Source organism: Megalobrama amblycephala, linkage group LG21 (assembly GCF_018812025.1).
Source record: "Megalobrama amblycephala isolate DHTTF-2021 linkage group LG21, ASM1881202v1, whole genome shotgun sequence".
NCBI lineage: Eukaryota > Metazoa > Chordata > Actinopteri > Cypriniformes > Xenocyprididae > Megalobrama > Megalobrama amblycephala.
Genome location: NC_063064.1, coordinates 21,626,558 through 21,646,992, shown reverse-complemented (window position 1 = coordinate 21,646,992; position 20,435 = coordinate 21,626,558). Strand labels below are relative to the sequence as shown.

The 20,435-nt window shown below is 38.3% G+C and overlaps 2 protein-coding genes across 6 annotated transcripts; one reads left to right on the top strand and one right to left on the bottom strand.

The window, feature by feature from the left end:
- Positions 1–2: 2 nt before the first annotated feature.
- Positions 3–6,816, bottom strand: si:dkey-183j2.10 (probable glutamate receptor). Its single transcript, XM_048171965.1, has 10 exons — positions 6,570–6,816; positions 6,130–6,205; positions 4,452–4,483; positions 4,155–4,334; positions 3,782–4,008; positions 3,522–3,619; positions 2,236–2,453; positions 1,910–2,129; positions 898–1,142; positions 3–711 (listed from the first exon to the last, which is right to left on the bottom strand). Exons 1-10 carry the CDS (start codon positions 6,570–6,572, stop codon positions 613–615), a joined length of 1,398 nt encoding a protein of 465 aa, XP_048027922.1. The 5' UTR covers positions 6,573–6,816; the 3' UTR covers positions 3–612.
- A 1,256-nt stretch (positions 6,817–8,072) lies between these two features.
- On the top strand, positions 8,073–20,351 carry brpf3a (bromodomain and PHD finger containing, 3a). Of its 5 annotated transcripts, XM_048173285.1 has the most exons (14): positions 8,074–8,371; positions 8,744–8,858; positions 10,416–11,950; positions 12,640–12,793; positions 13,168–13,299; positions 13,445–13,573; positions 15,521–15,833; positions 16,010–16,282; positions 16,567–17,145; positions 17,258–17,336; positions 18,467–18,552; positions 18,622–18,725; positions 18,802–18,956; positions 19,055–20,351. In XM_048173285.1, the coding sequence occupies exons 3-14, from the start codon at positions 10,464–10,466 to the stop codon at positions 19,236–19,238; spliced, it is 3,675 nt and encodes a 1,224-aa protein (XP_048029242.1). In that variant the 5' UTR covers positions 8,074–8,371; positions 8,744–8,858; positions 10,416–10,463; the 3' UTR covers positions 19,239–20,351. The 5 variants fall into 5 exon arrangements, with proteins under 5 accessions (XP_048029244.1, XP_048029242.1, XP_048029243.1 ...); XM_048173286.1 differs by lacking the exon at positions 8,744–8,858 and having other exon boundaries at positions 18,637–18,725; XM_048173282.1 differs by lacking the exon at positions 8,744–8,858.
- The last annotated feature ends 84 nt before the right edge of the window (positions 20,352–20,435 follow it).

Sequence of the window (20,435 nt, the reverse complement as noted above, 5' to 3'; positions counted from 1 at the left end):
ACTTTGGTGTAAGTCCAAGTTTATTAATTCATTAATATACATGGTGCCAGAATGAATACCTCTTTTGTGACAGTAAAGAGGTGATTTTTTTTTTTTTACATAATTTTATGTTTCAATTACAAAACAACTGTAATATGTTACTTGTCATTTTTACTTCTATAAAATATTGAACTTTTATAGACATTTTTTCAGATGTCTCCAATCTTTGTCATTCATTAGCAAAACAGATTTTACATTTAACAATTTAGACTAATAATGATGGTCTAAAAAAATCTATATTGTTTTAAGTTGGAATGCATGATAATTATCTAAAATACAAACAGTTAAATGAGATTTTGCTGCAAGATTCAGATTAAAAGGTGCCTCACTCAAACATCTTCAGTAAACAAACAGGTTGCTTGATTTAAAAGTTTTAAAAAATGAAAATTATGTATTAAAAACTCTGCAATCCAGTACATGTAATCTAAATCAGTTAAAATGTATAAAATATATATAATTTTCTAATATGGGAAATAGTAATAAAACCTAACACCAGATAATGTACAGACCTATGAACAGTAAAGTCGTTCTGCTATGTAAAACATACATATAACATCGCTGTTGTTGAAACTTCTATGGCTTGTTCTTGTCTGAGGTTTCTTGTTCTCCCTGTGTGTTGGTCATTCTCAAACGCTGGCTCAGCTCCTGAGTCAAAACTGTGCAGCAGGATTTCTGTATGATTGAGAACAGGTTTATTTTTTTTATAAAGATGAAAAACACTTATCAAAATGTGCTAATGTACAGTTAAAATCTGTGCTGAAGTTTAACAACAATGAAAACAAGACAACTGTAAATGAGCTTCCTGGTGCGGAAGATCATTCAGATGTTAGTGTGTGTGTTTATATTGGCATTACTTGCCTTCTGCTCCCCTGCAGTGCTGCGAGACTTTGAGGTGAGTTCAAACAAGGAGAGCAGCACTCCAATCCCAAGGCCTATAGCCAGAACCAGGAATATGCCCTTCATGCTATGGGCCCTCAGAGACAAGGCTTTGGCACTGTCCGGTATACAGCTGCTGGCCCACCACTTAGTGCGCAGGTACGCCAGCTCCCCAGCCTCGCTCAGCTGCAGGATGGCCACGCTCAGGTTCTTCAGCATAGGAGATCCTGTTCCAAGAAGAAGACTGAGGCATCAAACCATTCACTACAGATTGAACTGCAGCAAGAAACATCAAGATGTCTTTTGCCTCTCTTTAAAGAAAGTATACACCTAAAAAATTGTAAAAGGTCTAGAAAATGTTTTAAAGATCAAAGTTATTGTCTTACTGCCTGAAACGAGTTGTCAGCAATTCCAATGTCACTTCCTGCATGAACCTATATAGATTTTCAACAAATATGTATAATTCCAGCCTAGAGTCTTCATTGTCTGCTTTGAACAACACCTACTTTGACCCTCAAATGTTTGGTTCATGTCGAGAAGACGCTCTTTGAAATCACTTTGCATGTACTTTCAGAGGATGAGAACTCTAGCTTGAATTGATACAGTAAAACCGACTCCATTGTTTCTGTTCGTATACCAGTGCTTAGGAAGCCTCCGGAGCCAAAATTTAGATATGGTAATGAGCATTTCGTTTCTGACACGCACTGTAAGCAGTAGACCAATCACAACAGACTAAGCCATCTGACCAATCAGAGCAGAGTAGTCTCTCAGGAGGGGTTAAGAGACACTGAATCGAACTCTTTCAGACACTAAGCAAAGAGGTGATGCTGATATATATTATGTGAAAATTTGTTTTTTGACCTTGGATGCATGTAAACCTATTGTGGGAGCCCTCAAAAACAAAATCAGGAACCTTTAGAATAACATAATAGGGGCACTTTAAGTTTTTAAACTACATTCATTAAAAACAACTGCACAAATAAGTTTGTCTCACCGAGAGGAGTTACAATGCTGTAACCTCTCATCCCGATGACCTCATGCGCACGGACCAGTTCACAATGCCGTGCCACAGCCAAGTCCAGGGACACCGATTCTCCAATGAAAGCATAATTTCCTTCCTTTGCTCTCTGGACACCCTCATCCATGGAGGACACAAAACTCTTCCTGCGCTCCATGTGCTCATAGATACGACGGTAAGATGGGTTATTTGAGTTCTGTTCAAAAGGCGTGTTAACATGTAAAGAAATCTTTCTGTATCATCTGGCAAGAATGAATTTTACTAATCAGAAAAATGTGCAAATATGATTCATGTGATCAGACCTTAAAGAAGGCGAGGGTGGAGGAGCCAGCAAGTGTTCCATATTCTATTACTTCCTGATTAGCCAAGTCCTCGAAACCTTTAATCATGAGCGGAGCAGAGTCAGATCCCTGAGAGGAACTGAGACTGGAAAAATAACAGGCCAGGAGCACGACGGCAAACAACCACCAGGTACAACTGATAACCCTTCCTGACACAGCTTTAGGGTGAGGGCCTGCACCTGCAGAAAGCAAAACAAATGAGAGGAAAAGATGTTATCCTTCCTTTATCACAGACTGAAAAGTTATTTAGATGGAAGAATAGCTGCAGGCAGCAATAAAAGGCCAAGTACACCAGTGAAATATATCTTGTATGCTGAGTATTCCTGTTATTGCAAGTTAAATGAATATTGCTGTTTTTATAGACAGTTGGTTCAAAGGATAGAAGTATATTATTGCTTATTTCTTTTGACAAAAAGGAGGCACAGGCATAAATCTTTGCAGACTCTCTAAGAAGGGTATGGTGGCGATGACATTTTATAAGTTTTGGTTTATACACCAAAGCATCTCTAAGACAGAGTTCACTTCCTGTTTAGCGTCTCCGACAGGAATTTTGTTAAAGGTGCATAAATAAAAGTTAAACTGAAATAAGTTTAAGTTTAAAATTACCAACTGAAAATGAATAAAAACTAAAACTGAAAAAAATTAATAAATTAAACCTAAATAGTAATTTTAAAAAAGAAAGAAAAAAATATAAATATTAGGTGAAAAACTGAAGTTTGTTTAAGCACTAAAATTAAAAATAAATACAAATAAATAAAAATCTAAAACTGAAAAAAGAATAAATTAAACTTAAATAGTAATATTAAAAAATAAATACAAAAATGATGACAAAAGCACAACAAAATTCCTAAAGTAAACTATATTTAAAATATAAAATAAAAAATATGAATAAAAATTATAATAGTATATAAACAATCAACACTGATGGAAAATTTCCCACCACATCTGACCACTCAAAATATAAATAAATCATTATTGTTGAAAATCTTCCATAAGGTTCTGCAGAACAACATGAAAAATCCAATAAGTTATAATTGTGAGGTTTGGTCTAAATGTGATCTGAACTCATTTTGGTGAAAATTCCACAAATTTTGCAATAGGCATAGAGAAAAAAAAGGGAACCAGATTAAAAAGGGGATATTGAAAAGATCATAAAAATGTAGTATTCTGCATTCGAAGAATCGGAACTATGGGCTTTTCAGTGCATGACCCCTAAAATCTGCTATTACATTAATTTTGAAGATTACCTTGCAGGCTGAGGGCTCCTGCAGTGTACCATAAACTGTGGAGGAGTGTGAAGTGATTTGGCTCTGTCTCCGGCTGACTCCATTCACATGGACTCAACCTTGATTTAAAGAGACAAATGCAGAAATCAGCTTCAGTTCAGACAAAATCCTATTCATCCTAAACCAGTGTAGCAGTTTTACTGATTGTATTGTGTTGAACGTTTTGTGTAGTAAATGAGTAAGTGCTCTTGTTCAATGCGTCTCTGGTGTTCTGCTCTGACCTTCCCACAATGCAGATGCAGACTGCAGTCACAAAGTATGCAATCAGGATGCCGAACCAGGTCTCCCCAGAGAAGGGGGAGAGGAAGTCAAAAAAGCCGGCCTCCTCAGAAACGATATCTTTGCGGAGGAGGATACTGATTCCGGTCTGCATGTAAGGTTTTGTCATTCCCACAGCCTTCTCGCGGGCAGCAGTGAGGGTGAGGGGAGCCACGGCGAGATCGGCTTCCTGAGAACAAAATACATGGAAGGTTTGACACTACTTGAGAAGGATTAATGTCATTGAGATGATTTAATTGCCATGCTGATTTTAGATTTATATGCAGCAGTACAATATATGCTATTGTGTATTTTTCTGTAAAATGCATAACATACCCCTCTAACAACCTCCCCAATCATTCCATTCCAGTTTCCACTTTCGTCCTGCCGGCCATACGATCCGTCCTTCACCAGGTGAACTTTGTATTTGAAACCCAGTTTCTTAGCCAGCTCAGTGAGCAGATCCATACAGTAGCCTTCTAACTGTGAGCCCTTGCTCATTGTGTAGGGGTCTTGCTGAAAATCAAAAATTAAAGTTGTTAATATAATACAAATAATCTATTATTAATATAATTATTATTAATGTAAATAATACAAAATAATATCATATTTCATAGTTGTTTTAGTTTTTACCTTTATGGTGGTAACTGTCAGTTCTTGCCTTGCTGAAATGAAAAAATTAAAATTAATTTATTAAGAATGCAAATAAATTTATGTATGCTAAAACGTTTTGTTTTGTTTTTGAAAGAAGCTTCTTATACTCACCAAGGCTGCATATATGTGATCAAAACACAAACAGTAATACTGTGAAATATTGTTATTTTTTTCCTATTTTAATACATTTTAAAATGTAATTTATTCATGTAATGATGGCTTCATTACTCCAGTCTTCAGTGTCACATGATCTTCAGAGATCATTCTAATATGCCGACTTGGTGCTCAAGAAGCATTTCTTATTATTATCAATGTTGAAAACAGTTGTGCTGCTTAATATTTTTGTAGAAACTGTGATGCATGGTGAACAGACTGTTCAAAAGAACAGCTTTTGTGTCAAATATGCATCTTTGCTGAATAAAAGTATTAATTTCTCTCAAAACAAACCACACTGACCCCATAATTTTGAACGGTAGCATAGAAAAAAACTAAAATCTCATCGCAGGCCTCTGTCCATAACATAAATAAGCATGTCAGCTGAAACAAAAAGTTAAATGAAATTTGAAGGCATTGAAGTCCATAAACAAAACAGCGTCCTACTGAGTCAACACATTTGAAAAGCTTAGATCTGTTCAAGAGTGTGTTTGTTCAAAAGTGACCTCAAGTTGACACAGAAAGACATGGCCAAGATTTCTGTGGCTCCTCTATTGATCTGCCAAATCAGTTCTCTGGCTGGGAGTCTTGATTTCCTGCTGCATTTGTGTCACAAATAGCTCCATCTTAAATTAGCCAGAGTCATCAGAGAACCTATTGTTCGGCAGCCATCTTTAGCAAAAAAGCCACATCCTCGCTCAGTCTGCGAATCTCAGGGAGATAATGATGAGTGAATGGCACGGCTGCGTTTGATGCCCTCTTAGGCAGCTTCCGGGTTTCCGGAACCCGCAAAGTTTGGCTGTGTTTTTCTTCTTTCTCAGAAGTGCGAGACAACAATCTCATTTCAGGGCTGAACTGTGACTAATTGGAGTTACTGTTTTTGACACTCGATCACGAAGGCCTGGTCAGAGCAGTCAAAGAGTATCTGAAGCTAAAGTAAAACGAAGCCCTCAGGGCTCCATCAACACCATAGAGTGATGTTGACACTCATCAGCTCCTCCTATTGAATTTATGACAGACACAGAGGGTCCTCGACGTGCTGTCATAGTTTGGCATGTCTTAAACACTGTTCTGCTTGTTCAAGGCTTTCAATTGACTTATAACCGTTTCAGCTGGCTGGCTTCCTCTCTGTCAGAATGGGGTTTGAAGTGTGCCAAGCAGGATGTGGTCACTATCTTTGATGATGTGCCTAGCTGACTGTTCAGCCATTTATCATATGACAGGCCTGTGAAATTCAAGAACTTCACGCGGCGAGGACAAGGCGAGTTGGCACAGATTTCATAATAGCTGCTGTTTCTGAAATTACACGAGATGTTGTAAAAAAATAACGAATGCCTCTATTGTGTCCTTTGAGAAATAGATGCGATTCTAAGATGTAATACAAGAAATAATTGTGCTGTGTGATGCCATTACATCATAACAATTTCACATGAGACAAAAAACTGCTATTTTTAACTTTTATATTACATATATTATCTATATATTAACAATCAAACTTTGGTACCTGCTATGCCGATTTCTGACCCCAGCAACAATACTATGCATAAAGAGACAATTCCCGACATATTGCTGATTCTGACCTGCAAGCCAAACAGACTTATTTAAAACATAAACACAAATATTTATATATTTAAATATGCTAAATCATATGCAATATTAAAATAAAAACATATGCTCACCTATAGCCTAGCCTACACATCAACACATAAATTGTACATAACATGTATAACCAATTATTCCTTAAGAAGACATATATTTGTTTAACCTCATTTTATATTAGTTCTTGCTGATTAATAGTATGTTAAGGTTAATGACAATAATGCATGAGCAAAAACACTATATTTACAAGGACATTTTCAGAGTTTCCAGCGTACTTCAAATCAAAAAGACAATGCAGTAACTTTATAAGGCTTATAAATCAAACCGCACCCGCATCATACTTACCATGATGTCTGCAGTGAAATTCCACTGTGATGGGTCTGCACTGATACTGACGCTGATCAAGACAGTGGTGTGGTTTACAATAATGAATTAGAGGGTTCCCACTAAAGGCTTGGGAAAAGCCAATGAGTTTCAGGGGGTGGAGAAAGTCATCCAAACACTTATAATGAAAAGTGGGTTGATAGAATATTCTAGAGCAAGATGAATTATAGATCTGATATTTTCCAAGAATATATTAGATACAGGCGATATTGAAAAATTATGCAATTTTGATTTTGACATTTGTGTCAAATTTCAATGTCTTAGGTCTGACCTAATATTGAATATAATAAATAATATAATAAATTGCATGCCCTTCCACACTAGTGTATCTGGGGGGGGGGGGGGGGGGGGAATGATCAAGCATACTTTGACTCACAAGAGCTGCATAAAGTGGACAAAAATCACATATGCAATACAATTAAAAGATAGTCTTATAGATAGAAAATGAAAAGGATGATATAATTTCAAGTTGTTTAAAACTTGAGATTATTTCTTTAAATAAAACAAACAAAACAAAATTATAATATTAATAAAGTGGACAAAAATCATGACCCTGGATCACAAAACCAGTCATAAGTCGCACGGGTATATTTGTAGCAATAGCCAACATTGTATGGGTCAAAATTATCGATTTTTCTTTTATGCCAAAAATCATTAGGATATTAAGTAAAGATCATGTTCCATGAAGATATTTTGTAAATTTCCTACTGTAAATATATTTTAAAAAAATATTTTTGTAAGTAATATTCCTTGCTAAGGACTTCATTTGGACAACTTTATAGGCAATTTTCTCAATATTTGCACCCTCAGATTCCAGATTTTCAAATAGTTGTATCTCGGCCAAATATTGTCCTATCCTTACATCAATGCACACATCAATGGAAAGCTTATTTATTCAGCTTTCAGATGATGTAAACTGACCCTTATGACTGGTTTTGTGGTCCAGGGTCACATATTCAGAGGAAAACGTAAAAGATGAAAAAATCTCAAATTGTTTAAAACTTAAGATTATTTCATTAAAAAATAAACAAAATAATAATAATATTAAAAAAGTGCACAAAAATCACATAAACAGTACCATTAAAAGACAGTTGTGGACAAAATCGCATATACAGTAGGCCTACCATTAATATTCATAGCCTATTCAATCGAAAACGGAAATTATCAAATGGTTTAAAACATAATAATAACGTAGGCTATCGTTATTATTATTATTTTTAGCTATTGTGTGTCGACTGTTATTAAGAAATGTTCTTTTCCACAATACACCATACAATACGCGGGCGTTTTATGTAGCTTGTGAACATGGAGTCTGTGCGCGCAAACATATCAGGGAAGTCTCTGGTGTTGTTTTTCTAACCGCTCCCGGCCTCTATTGGCTGTAGCGAGACTCCGTGGCCTCACGATGATCATTTCAACCAATGACAGACCAGTGCGCATGATGCGCGCGCCAAGTGCAAAGCCCAACGCGGAGAATTCGCCTTTTTTTCTAAAGGGGCGTATTTTTCTTGCCAATTTAATTACAAACCAACGTTCAATGCACACGATACACTCTGCAATAATGTCAGGCGCCTATTTGAAACACTCGGGCACAATGTCAAGGTGATAGTGTTGTGTAAACAGCCGGGATGTTTGTTTAGAAACGTTTTTGTAGGAAGTCTCATCAATGGAGGGTTGAGGAAGCCCGTCTTGCTACAGAAGAGGACGCTGTCGCCCCTGGATATGACCGGCATTCCCTATCGTTTCAAGCGATCGATAAAAGAGTAAGTTTGCTGATTTATTCTGCACTGCTTTCTATAAACAGTAATGTCGCGGGGGCAGGTAGCGCTGCGGTTGCTTGCTTGCTCGCACTCTCCAAATATGGCTCCAGCACTGGAAGGCGCTCATTTACTAGCTCTGCCTTGGCTGACTGTACACGGCGCTTTATTACATACAAGTGCTTTTGTTCTCTGCAGATACACACACGGCATTGCATGCAACGGAGCTATAGCGTCATATGCAATTATTTGTCGTTTGGTTGACAAAGTGTAAATAAGGCATATTGCACCGTCAGAGTTTGTTATCAGGAAAAACAATCGAGGTTGAGACTGTCCATCAGCCCTGCTAAAATGGCTGACTCGTCTGTCTCGCTTCAGGATTGGTATTTAGCGCTCTGCAACCGAACTACGTCAACTGGGTCGAGGAAAAATTGAAGGTCTGCCCGGTGATTGGCTGGAATAATTCACGTGATGTGAGCACGGCATCCTATTGGTTCGTCTGATATAAATTTATTATAAAACGTTGCAAATGGAGCGACGTACATACTGTAGATATGTGTCTGTTCATTTGGGAAACTCATTATTTAGTAGTTATAAGATGTATATTAACATAAATGAAGCATTTATTTTTAATTTTTTATATTATAGCAAACACATCATGAAGGAATGGAGTCTCTGCTACATTTGACAGTTAATGTTTTTATTCAGATGTGCTTATTGCTAAAACAGTTAAAACCACCTCAAGATGGTTTGATGTTTTTTATGGTAAGGCAAGATACAATAGGGTAAATTTAACTAATAGATTTCACTATACTTACCCTTTGTATAATTACAAATGTTTTGTGTTGCAAGTTTTCTGAAATGTTATGTTTAAATATGCACTAATTTGTGTACATTTGTAGAACAGAAATCAACATTTGAAAAAAACATTTTTTTATTTTGTTGACATGTTAGAGTTTTTACATTGAGGATTTTGGATACCTCTTTATAGTCTTTAAAGGGTTAGCTCACCCAAAACTGAAAATAATGTCATTTATTACTCACCCTCATGCCGTTCCACACCCATAAGACCTTCGTTAATCTTTGTAACGCAAATTAAGATATTTTTGTTGAAATCCGATGGCTCTGTGAGGCCTGCATAGGGAGCAATGACATTTCCTCTCTCAAGACCCATAAAGGTACTAAAAACATATTTAAATCAGTTCATGTGAGTACAGTGGTTCAATATTAATGTTATAAAGCGACTAGAATATTTTTGGTGCGGCAAAATAAAAAAATAACGACTTATATAGTGATGGCCGATTTCAAAACACTGCTTCAGGAAGATTCGGAGCACAATGAATTAGTTTATCGAATCATGATTCAGATCGCGTGTCAAACTGCTGAAATCACGTGACTTTGGCGCTCCAAACAGCAGATTCGATACACTGATTCATAACGCTCCAAAGCTTCCTGAAGCAGTGTTTTGAAATCACTAAATAAGTCATTATTTTGTTTTTTTGGTGCACCAAAAATATTCTCGTCACTTTATAATATTAATATTGAACCACTGTACTCAGATGAACTGATTTAAATATGTTTTTAGCACCTTTATGGATCTTGAGAGAGGAAATGTCATTGCTCCCTATTCAGGCCTCACAGAGCCATCGGATTTCAACAAAAATATCTCAGTTCGCGTTTTATATATATATATTAGACAAGCCCCTCTGTAAAAACCTTTGGAATATAAATGGGAATAAAACTGGAAATTTTGCTATTGAAGTGGAGATATCTGGCTCAGTGCATAAGACAAAAAATCTTTGAGAAAACGGTTTTTAAATATGTGTATTGTAATTGAAATCAACAGACATAATTAAATAAAGTGTAATAAAATATACACTTAAAAGTGTATTTTGGGATGTTTTCTTTCGATTAGTCTGAAAGAAGTTTCAAAATTTCAAAATTGCCCAGTCCATGAAAAAACAATGGTTTTGCCTAGAGTGTTTTCCATAAGAATTTTATCAGCAATATCTGGTCAATGTTTGTAATATATATATTTCTATTCTCACAGGTACCTATGTCCATTCATATTTTAAGATTTATATAGAGGATAACTTCAATGAGAAAGTTAAGGAAACGAGTTGGCCAGTCCAGGGCTGGAGGCTTTGGCAGAGGAATGGTCAGAGGAGAGGATCAGGGTCAAGTCGGTCCATCCAGCCATGGCGACATGGACGCTCTACTCTGTCCACCTTCTCCATGCAGACTGAACTTCTCTATGACCAGAGACACACTTACGTATGCACAAGCTCAGAAAATGGTGGAGATTGAGCTGGAGGGAAGGCTTCACCGGATCAACATCTACGACCAGCTCTCCGTCGTAACCGAGGATGAAATGCTGGCTCAGGATCTGACGGAGTGCAACAGTAACAAAGAGAACAGCGAGCAAAGACAGGGAAACAAACAAACTGTTTCTAAAAACAAGCGTAAAGATGGCAAACACGCAGCCAAAAAGAAATCTGGCTCTCAGTATGGTTTGCAAAGCCAGGTCGCTCATTCACAAATCCCCCTGCCAAAGCCTACGTTTCGTAAGGTGGACACTTTCACGGCCTCAGAGGCCCCTCCTCTTCCTGTGGCTTATTATCGCTATATGGAGAAGTCAGGGGAGGAGCTGGACAACGAGGCTGAGTATGACATGGATGAGGAGGACATGGCTTGGCTAGAGATGGTGAATCAGAAGCGTGTGTCCGATGGCCATGCTTCCGTCCCCCCTGATACTTTTGAGTTACTGATTGACCGGCTTGAGCGGGAGTCCATTTTGGAGTCCCGCAGCCAGGCGCTGTCCCAGAGCACCATCGATGAGGATGCCTACTGTTGCGTTTGCCTTGATGATGAGTGTCTCAACAGCAATGTCATCCTGTTCTGCGACATCTGCAACCTCGCCGTGCACCAGGAATGTTACGGGGTGCCTTACATCCCCGAGGGCCAGTGGCTGTGCAGGCGCTGTCTGCAGTCCCCGTCACGACCCGTCGATTGTGTCCTCTGCCCTAATCGGGGTGGTGCATTCAAACAAACCAGCGACGGAAGTTGGGCCCATGTCATCTGTGCCATATGGATCCCTGAAGTGTGCTTTGCCAACACTGTGTTCCTGGAGCCCGTGGAGGGAGTAAAGAACATCCCTCCTGCGCGATGGAAGCTCACCTGTTACCTGTGCAAACAGAAAGGCAGGGGGGCATCTATTCAGTGCCACAAAGCAAACTGCTACAGGGCGTTTCATGTCACTTGTGCCCAGAGAGCTGGTCTCTATATGAAAATCGACCCAGTGCGGGAAACCGGCGCGCATGGCACCACTTTTACTGTGAAGAAAACCGCTTATTGCGAGAACCACTCACCCCCTGGCACGGGCACCGAGGGGGATGAAGACAATGGGTTGGTCGGGGGCAGGGGTAATAGAGGTCAGAGGTCGTACACATTAGGCCCTCCGCTGCAGCAGAACCAGAATGGCCGGAAAAAAGGTTCAGCCACACAACAGAAGAAAACACAGAAGAACGGGACCTCGCGGAAGACAGGAGTGCCCCTACTGCTGGTGCCGCAGATACCCTCCTTTAGGTAAATGTTTACGTCTGGTCTTTTGTTGGTTATGTCTGGTCTTTTGATCTCGCTGTAAGCCCAGCCCACATATTTCTGCTTAAAATGGCAAGCGCAGTTAACAGTGAGTGGTGGTGCGCGACAATATTTTATTAAAGTGTAAAAACTCTTTGTGAACTAATGCCGCTCAGATGACGGGGCGATTTAACCAACCAACCAATAAATTACATTTTAAAATATAGTAAAATAGAAAAACGTTAAAATTGTAATAATAATAGTTATTATTATAATACTATTATTGATAAAATAAAATAAAAATTGATGAAATAAATAAACTTCTTTCAAAAACAACAAATTATTTGATTATTAATAGTGTTATGGCAATAATAACAAAAAAATATATACTTGAAAGCATTACTATTAGGATACATCGAGATGCTTTTGAGGGGGAATTTTCCCTTCAGTCTCCTCATCCTGGTTTTTAAAAAAAAAAAAAAAAAAAAAAATCCTCAAAATTGGGTCCCTCACGAGCACCTTTAGGTCTAGTTCCAATCCATTCTGGCATTAAACACTTAGTGTTTATATTCCTAATGGATAAAATCAAAATAGATTATTGAATAGTGTTTCATCCCTTTACAGAAGAAAAATGGGAATTGTGAATGTTCCGTGTTGAATTTAACAGTTGACCTTGTTTCATATTCTTTGAATAGGCTCAACAAGATTTGCACAGGAGTCTCTGTTGAAAGGAAAAATCAGTTTATGCAGAGACTCCACAATTACTGGCTGCTGAAGCGTCACTTTCGTAACGGAGTGCCACTCATTCGCAGGCTCCATTCTCATCTACAGGCTCAGAAGTCCGAGCAGGTTAGTGCTTTTTAACATATTACTCTGTTCTTGACAGTAAAGAGTGTGATAAAACTTATACTCAACTCTTAATAACAAAGCCCACACAGAATCTATGACAGCAAGAAAACACTGCAGATTTTCACAAATTTGCAGCACTCATCATTCACACATTTCCCTGCCCCAAGTTTGTTCATTTGTTAAATAAATATTATGGCTAATTTGATCATGTTTTCAGCTACAAGTATCACATTTAACCATGTTCTGCAAATTCTGCAGATTTTCTCCCAAAATCAGAGCAGGAAAAGGACATTATTATCACATGTTGTGTGTTAAAAGTCTTGAGACTGCCTGTATGTGCATAGTATTTACAGATTTTTTTAATTACTTCTCAGAGAGAGCCAGACGCAAAGTTGCAGGCTGTCAGGGAAGAGCTGAAGTATTGGCAGAAGCTTCGACAGGACCTGGAAAAAGCTCGACTTCTTATTGAGCTCATACGAAAGAGGGAGAGACTTAAAAGAGAACAGGTGACACAGATCCTCTCGTGTCTATAATGTTCTTTTGTTACGTTCTCAAAACCCTGTTCTCTGAAAACCATCACTTATTGAGAACAGGCGTGCGGTATTTACAAATTCACAGAATCGATTTAACTTGGCACTCTTCTCTCGTCAGATGAAACTTCAGCAGGCTGCGCTGGAGCTGCAGCTCACCCCTGCGCTGGTGTTTCTGCGCTCTACATTGGAACAGCTGCAGGAGAAAGACATAGATCATATTTTCACCACACCAGTCAGTTTGAAGGAAGTAAGGAAATAACTAAAGCTTTGTAAGCAATTTGCACCGCCATGTTTTTACAGTAGCACTAAACGGACAAACAGTTCTACTGAGTGTCTATTAACGCTATCTCGCTGTCAGATTAAACACCTTGAACAGCTAGCTGCTTCACTACTCTTACCTTGCACTAATTAGCATGCAAAAAAGCTAGCGAGTAAAACACTGACACAATGATGAACAAGTTACAATAATATTTGCAACAACATATAATTTTACTGAATAATTAAATTAAAGCTGCAGTCTGCAACTTTTTTTGTGTTCAAAAATTATTTAATGAGAATATACAACATGAATCCATTTTCCAAACCGTGTTTTTGTCTTATCCTGAATCATTATGGTACACTTATAATAAGTGTTTATATTCGGACTATTTCAGACCAGACTGGTAGGACTCGCCGCAGAGTATCACAGTAACTGCGTGACTCGCCATAGACATACACAGAGAAAATTAGCTCCGGCTAGAATGTTTCCCCGCAAGACGTGTGCAGTTCTGTTTATTAACGGCTAGAGGGCCAAAAATCGCAGACGGCAGCTTTAAGAAATGATATTTACTTATCTTTGTAAAGAAACCTCATTGATTGATGGCTACTCTCTACTGTCTCAGACCGTAGCTTAGGGGTGAGCGGTGGACTGAGCGATTTGCAACCTCACTGCTAGATGCCGCTAATGTTTACACACTGAACCTTTAACAGATATTAACAGATTGATCTTAAAAATGTATTAGTAAATGTTGAGATTAACATTAGTTAAGATTAGTAAATGCTGTAAAAGTATTGTTCTTTGTTAGTTCATTTTATCTAGGGTATTTAACTAATGTTAACAATGTTTATTGTAAAGTGTTACCAATAACTTTAAATGTGAAAGATTTAAGATATTGTGTGTCATAGAACATGTTTTTAAAAGACGTAATATAAGTCTAAGGTGTCCCCTGAATGTGTCTGTGAAGTTTCAGCTCAAAATACCCCATAGAATTTTTTTAATAAATTTTTTTAACTGCCTATTTTGAGCCATAATTATATATGCACCGATTTCTTGCATGGCCCCTTTAAATCTCGTGCTCCCCGCCCCCAGAGCTCGCGCTTGCCTTAACCAGTATAAACAAAGTTCACACAGCTAATATAACCCTCAAAATGGATCTTTACAAAGTGTTCATCATGCAGCATGTCTAATCGCGTAAGTACAGCGTTTATTTGGATGTTTACATTTGATTCTGAATGAGTTTGATAGTGCTCCATGGCTAAAGCTAACATTACACACTGTTGGAGAGATTTATAAAGAATGAAGTTGTGTTTATGCATTATACAGACTGCAAGTGTTTAAAAATGAAAATAGCGACGACTCTTGTCTCCGTGAATACAGTAATAAACGATGGTAACTTTAACCACATTTAACAGTACATTAGCAACATGCTAACGAAACATTTAGAAAGACAATTTACAAATATCATTAAAAATATCATGATATATCATGATGTCAGTTATTATCGCTCCATCTGCCATTTTTCGCTATTGTTCTTGCTTGCTTACCTAGTCTGATGATTCAGCTGTGCACATCCAGATGTCCTGCCCTTGTCTAATGCCTTGAACATGAGCTGGCATATGCAAATATTGGGGCCATACATATTAATGATCCCGACTGTTGCGTAACAGTCGGTGTTATGTTGAGATTCGCCTGTTCTTCGGAGGTCTTTTAAACAAATTAGATTTTTATAAGAACGAGGAAACAACGGAGTTTGAGACTCATTGTATGTCATTTCCATGTACTGAACTCTTGTCCCATTTTTACAGCTTAGTTTCCATAGTCTGGGTGGACTTCCCGCTGAGAATATTAGAGTGTCTACATAGTAGATTGAACTTTTTATTTTAAGAGTGCAAGGAAAATCCTTTTTTCCATATGTCCTCTTTAATGTTTTCTCAGGTTCCAGATTATCTGGAGTTTGTGACTGAGCCGATGGACTTCTCTACAATGCATGAAAAACTGGAGGCCCATAAATACTCATCAGTGGCTGACTTGGAGAATGATTTTAATCTCATGATATCCAACTGTCTGAGGTACAACTCCAATGACACAGTATTCCACAAAGCTGCCATGCAACTCCGAGAGGTGGGCGGAGCTATCCTGAGGCACGCCCAACATCAGGCTCTCAGCATAGGCCTTGATCCCAGCACAGGCATGCACCTGCCAGACAAGACCAGCGCACACAATGCCACAGTCTCGTGGTGGGATGAAGGTGAGCTGCTTTCCAATGCCAACTGTCCCCAAAAAAGTGTACAGTCTTTCAATGATGCGATTAAGCTTTCTGTAAATGCTCTCATTATCAACTCACCCTCATGTCATTTTAAAGTTTCTTCTGTTGCAATGCCTGATTTTAATCATAAAAAATATCTTCCATCAAATGATTTACAGTTGACTTGCTTTTGGACCCTGAAAATCGTGTGCACATGTGTCCTGAGGACCAGCTGAAAACCCTGCTGGACAAACTGGATCTGGTGGCATCTATGCGCACTAGCGGAGGTCGTACAAAACGCATGCGCCTGCTGCGCAGAGAAATTAACAGCCTCCGTCACAAGATCAGCCACCAGGACCGCAACTCAAGACTGCTGAATGGGAAAATTAAAGAGGAGAAGAGCAAAGAGGGAAAGAGTGAGGAGAAGATGGATTACATAACCTCCAATACAGGTAACTTCAACTTCAGGTACTAATACTTAAAATTTCACTTAGTTGCCAACATTTTTGTTAGGTTTAACTTCAAGTTTTTTGTTATTAATATATTTTATTTGATTTCAGCTTTATTTCAATGAACAATTTTGTAAAATAGTTTTAGTTAATAACAACAATGGTTACTATTTGTTATTTTAAACTGTCCTACAATTACCTTTTTCTTTTTTACTTTTTTAATTAAGACTTCTTTATAAGTTATCTAAAAATTTAAGTTAATCATTCATTTCTTTCCTTGGTTGAAGACCCCAAAAAATCAACATCGCAGAAAGTGCAAAAACCCACTTGCCCAGCCTCTTCACCTTTACCTGGAGATTCCCCACCAAACCCGCCTATGTTCTGCCTTGAGATGGGACGGACCACCACTCCAGCGCAGTCAAATAAACCTGGCAGCAGAAAACAGAGGGCGAAAGGAAAAGAAAGAGGCCTGAGAGAAAATCACGATCAGACTTTAGAAGAAGATGAGAACTTCCACACAAAAGAGGAGGATACTAGCTCTCAGGAGGACGCTGTCAACAGGGTTTCCTCCACAGAGAGCCTGTCTGATTCAACCAAGATGGGTGTGGGTCGTCGAACATCAATTCTCTTCAAGAAAGCAAAAAACGGAGCCAGACTGACAAAGGACAAGCCTGTTTTATTGCAAAACGGAGTCAGCAAAGCCGAAAATGATGCATCGCCAGAGCAGACCACACCAGCCAAATTATTGTCAGCACCACCAGCCCCAAAATCGCCCTCTCCATCCTCTCACCAGCTGAGATCCAGAGGACTGAGTACATGCTCAGACAACGAAGGTGAAAAGGCCGACTCTCCGCCTGAAGAGAATGGTACTGGAATATCTTCACTAAGAGGATTACTTAAGTTTATTGACCAGTGATTTAAGTGCTGTCCATCGCAATGTGTTTAAAATGCTAAAGCGCTCTAATGCTCTTTATTTAGGCTTCACAAATGGTCTCAAGAGACACAGCGGCAACTCATCAGATTCAGAAAGCTGCACTCCCACCTTCCCAACACACAGGTAATGGATGCCGTCAGCACTCTGAACTGAGTGCTTTAAGTGCTGTCATTAGGTTCACTGTTTACACCTGGTCACTTCATGTGTTTTTACTGATCAGATAGCTATTTGATTTGTTAAAACAGTTCCATTTACACTTGGCCAAATAAATGTCTCCCTGCAAAACGCATATAAATCCGATCTTCAATTCTCGCGCTAAATGCAAATTTAACGGAGTTCACGTCAACGAAAACAACAGATATGAGCTGCATTTTATTTATCATCAGCTAATTTCAAGATGAAAGACTGCAACAGGAGAGAGCGGCATCAGCACTGGTAAGATCATTTAGTCTCATTACTTCTAATGAAGATGATTGTGTGTTGAGCATCTGCGACTTTCAGTTTCATTTGCAGAAAAGAGATACTCAGAGATAACAGACGCTGCTCATCTGTGACAATGTGTGTTGCAGTAGCGCTGCATTACCTGGCTACCGGGAGCCGGTATAACACTCTCACATGTTTATTTTTTAACATTTTGGGAGGATTAAAATTTACATATGTGGCTTCAACAACCAGATGCATTTAGACTTGTCCAGTTTCGTCTGGAATGCGTCTCAAACCACCTCTAGAACATTGAGTGATCGGATTTAAATCTGTCTTGAAAGCGTTTTGGAGGGCATTTACACCTGGTCTTTTTACGGTCGGATAGCTATCTGATCAGAGAAAACGCATGAAGTGACCAGGTGTAAACAGGCCCAGTGTGTCACTGCATGATGATAAAGTGCAAAAAAAGTTCACCAATATACTTTTGTGATTTAATCTCATTACAGACATACTGTTTCAATTTCAAAAATATTGTTTCCCCAGACGTGGCAAAAATGCAGATGTTTTTGCAAATGTTTGCAAATTTATACATTTAAAGTTTATATATTTCAGTTTATTCATTTATTCACCTTTCTTTTATTTTCATTGAATATCCCAACATTTAACACAAGTACATGGGTGGAAACATGGTTATATGACTGGATTTTACACCTCTATTTAGCACTAACCACTTGAGATTGTGTCACCTGACAGATGTTAATACCAGGTGTTCAAGGTGCCTGTTACATAGGAGTGATTTAAAGACATTTCTCTTTTAATGTTTTCTGCAGTTCCTCACCTCCAAAACGCAGTCGTGGTAAACCAGCACTCAGCAAAGTTCCTGTTGGTGAGGAGGAGAATGAAGTTACTAATACAAGTGGGTGCAACAAAGACCATAAAGGAACTATATCTTTGTTTTGTTTTATTTTTTTAAATTGTGATTTAGTCTTTTCTTTTGTAGGCAGAGACGCTTCTCAAAATGACGACGAGATGGAACCTCTTACCTTGGTTTGGGCAAAATGTCGTGGGTACCCCTCATACCCTGCAATGGTAAGAATCACATAGGGATCCGCTTAGGCTAAACTGTGTCTTCGTGAAACGCTAAACTAATGATGGTTTTCAACAGATTGTCGATCCTAACATGCCCCGGGAAGGAATTCTTCACAACGGCATTCCCATCCCAGTTCCTCCTACAGACGTTTTGGATCTGGGTAAACGCAGACAGGAGGAGACAGAGGAGAAGCTCTTTCTTGTCCTGTTTTTCGATACGAAAAGAACCTGGTAAGGTCAAATACATTTCCTGAAAAATATTTCAAACCTGCAAGCTTGTTTTAAGCCTGTTCCATGTCGTCATTGTTTTGCTGTTAATTTACAAACAGGCAGTGGCTGCCATTGGACAAGCTCCATCACATGGGCATTGACGACACTGTAGACAGACTGCGTCTGATGGAGGGCAAGAAACCCAACGTGCGGAAGTCAGTGCACATGGCGTACGACAGGGCGATGACACACCTGAGCCATGTACAGGAAAACTCCAATTTTAACCCCTCAAATTTTATATAAAAGACTTCTATCAAATGTATGTCTAAACTGACTGATACCAATGAAGGTACGTTCATAACATTCAGATGTTTATTGGTTTTTATATCGGTGGAAGGCAGATTCATAAGCTAATTTTTTGTCTTTTGTCCTGTTTTCCTACCCTCCAAAACTCAAGGCACATTATAAATCAAAAGCTGGATTTATTAACTTTTAACCTACTCATTCAACCAAGAATGTTTTAAATTCAGTTGTTCTAATTGCACTTATTTCTTTGTTGAAAATGTTTTGCCACTCATTCCATTTTCGGCAGTTTTATTGAATGTGATGTGATGGTAGTATCACTTATGTTGCCAATGCACCAGGGTGTTTGGGCAGTATGACTCAGGAACTTTGTGCTAGAAAGCATTTTGTAACAGTTTACTTGGATACATTTCTGGATTGAGTACATGCACGTGCACAAAAAAAGTCCTATTGCCCTTAGATTTGCTGGTTAATCATTCTAGCGTGACCATATATGCTTTTCGTATTTATCAGGTCTGGTGTCTTTTCTAAAACGTCTGGTGTTTGACTACCATAGCTGTTTTTATCTACTGTGAGATGCCACTTAATGCTATTCATTTTTATTTTTATTTTTTTTGGCACTAACATCCAGCACTTATTTTGTGTCCTTTTTAAGTTAATACGTGCCCGCTTATTTTAAAGAAAGGATGTCTGTGTCGACAAGCTTGTAATTGTGTGTGGAGAGCACTGTGTAAATATAAATGCATGTATGTAGAAAATATGCACAGATGTGTTTTTAAAATCTGAAATGTAAATTGATAAACTTTGTACATGTCATTTTAATTTATTTGGAGTGGTTATGGAAAAGTTATTTAATAGTACTTGAGAAGGTTTAATTTAACAGCTCTGTAGAGCTCTATATTGTTCAGAAAGCATTGCTTTAATGCAATTGTTCCTTAGTGGTCTACAGTGAGAGAACATTATAGAATCAAATATTACGTAGTCTCTTAGCTCATGTACGCAGAGTAAATAAGAAATGTGTTTTTTAAAGCCTGTGAAAAGCTAATAGTACCAAACAAAAAATGTCTGAAACAGTATTTTCTCCAATGAGAAATAAAAACACTGTTGAGCTCATGTATTTCTGTATCTTTCATCTGTTGTTTACAAGTTCAACTTGAGCAACACATCTTGATCTATTACTCGCACTAAATTTAGCAA

What these genes read in the sequence shown, in the direction of transcription:
- si:dkey-183j2.10 (XM_048171965.1), bottom strand. An exon ending in CAGCATTGTAACTCCTCTCG is followed by an intron (nt 1,143 to 1,909) that starts GTGAGACAAACT and finishes TTCTTGGAACAG; the next exon opens with GATCTCCTATGCTGAAGAAC. An exon ending in GCACTGCAGGGGAGCAGAAG is followed by an intron (nt 712 to 897) that starts GCAAGTAATGCC and finishes TCAATCATACAG; the next exon opens with AAATCCTGCTGCACAGTTTT.
- brpf3a (XM_048173282.1), top strand. Translation starts at nt 10,464, where the DNA reads ATGAGAAAGTTAAGGAAACGAGTTGGCCAGTCCAGGGCTGGAGGCTTT. An exon ending in AGGCTCAGAAGTCCGAGCAG is followed by an intron (nt 12,794 to 13,167) that starts GTTAGTGCTTTT and finishes ATTACTTCTCAG; the next exon opens with AGAGAGCCAGACGCAAAGTT. An exon ending in CACCAGTCAGTTTGAAGGAA is followed by an intron (nt 13,574 to 15,520) that starts GTAAGGAAATAA and finishes ATGTTTTCTCAG; the next exon opens with GTTCCAGATTATCTGGAGTT.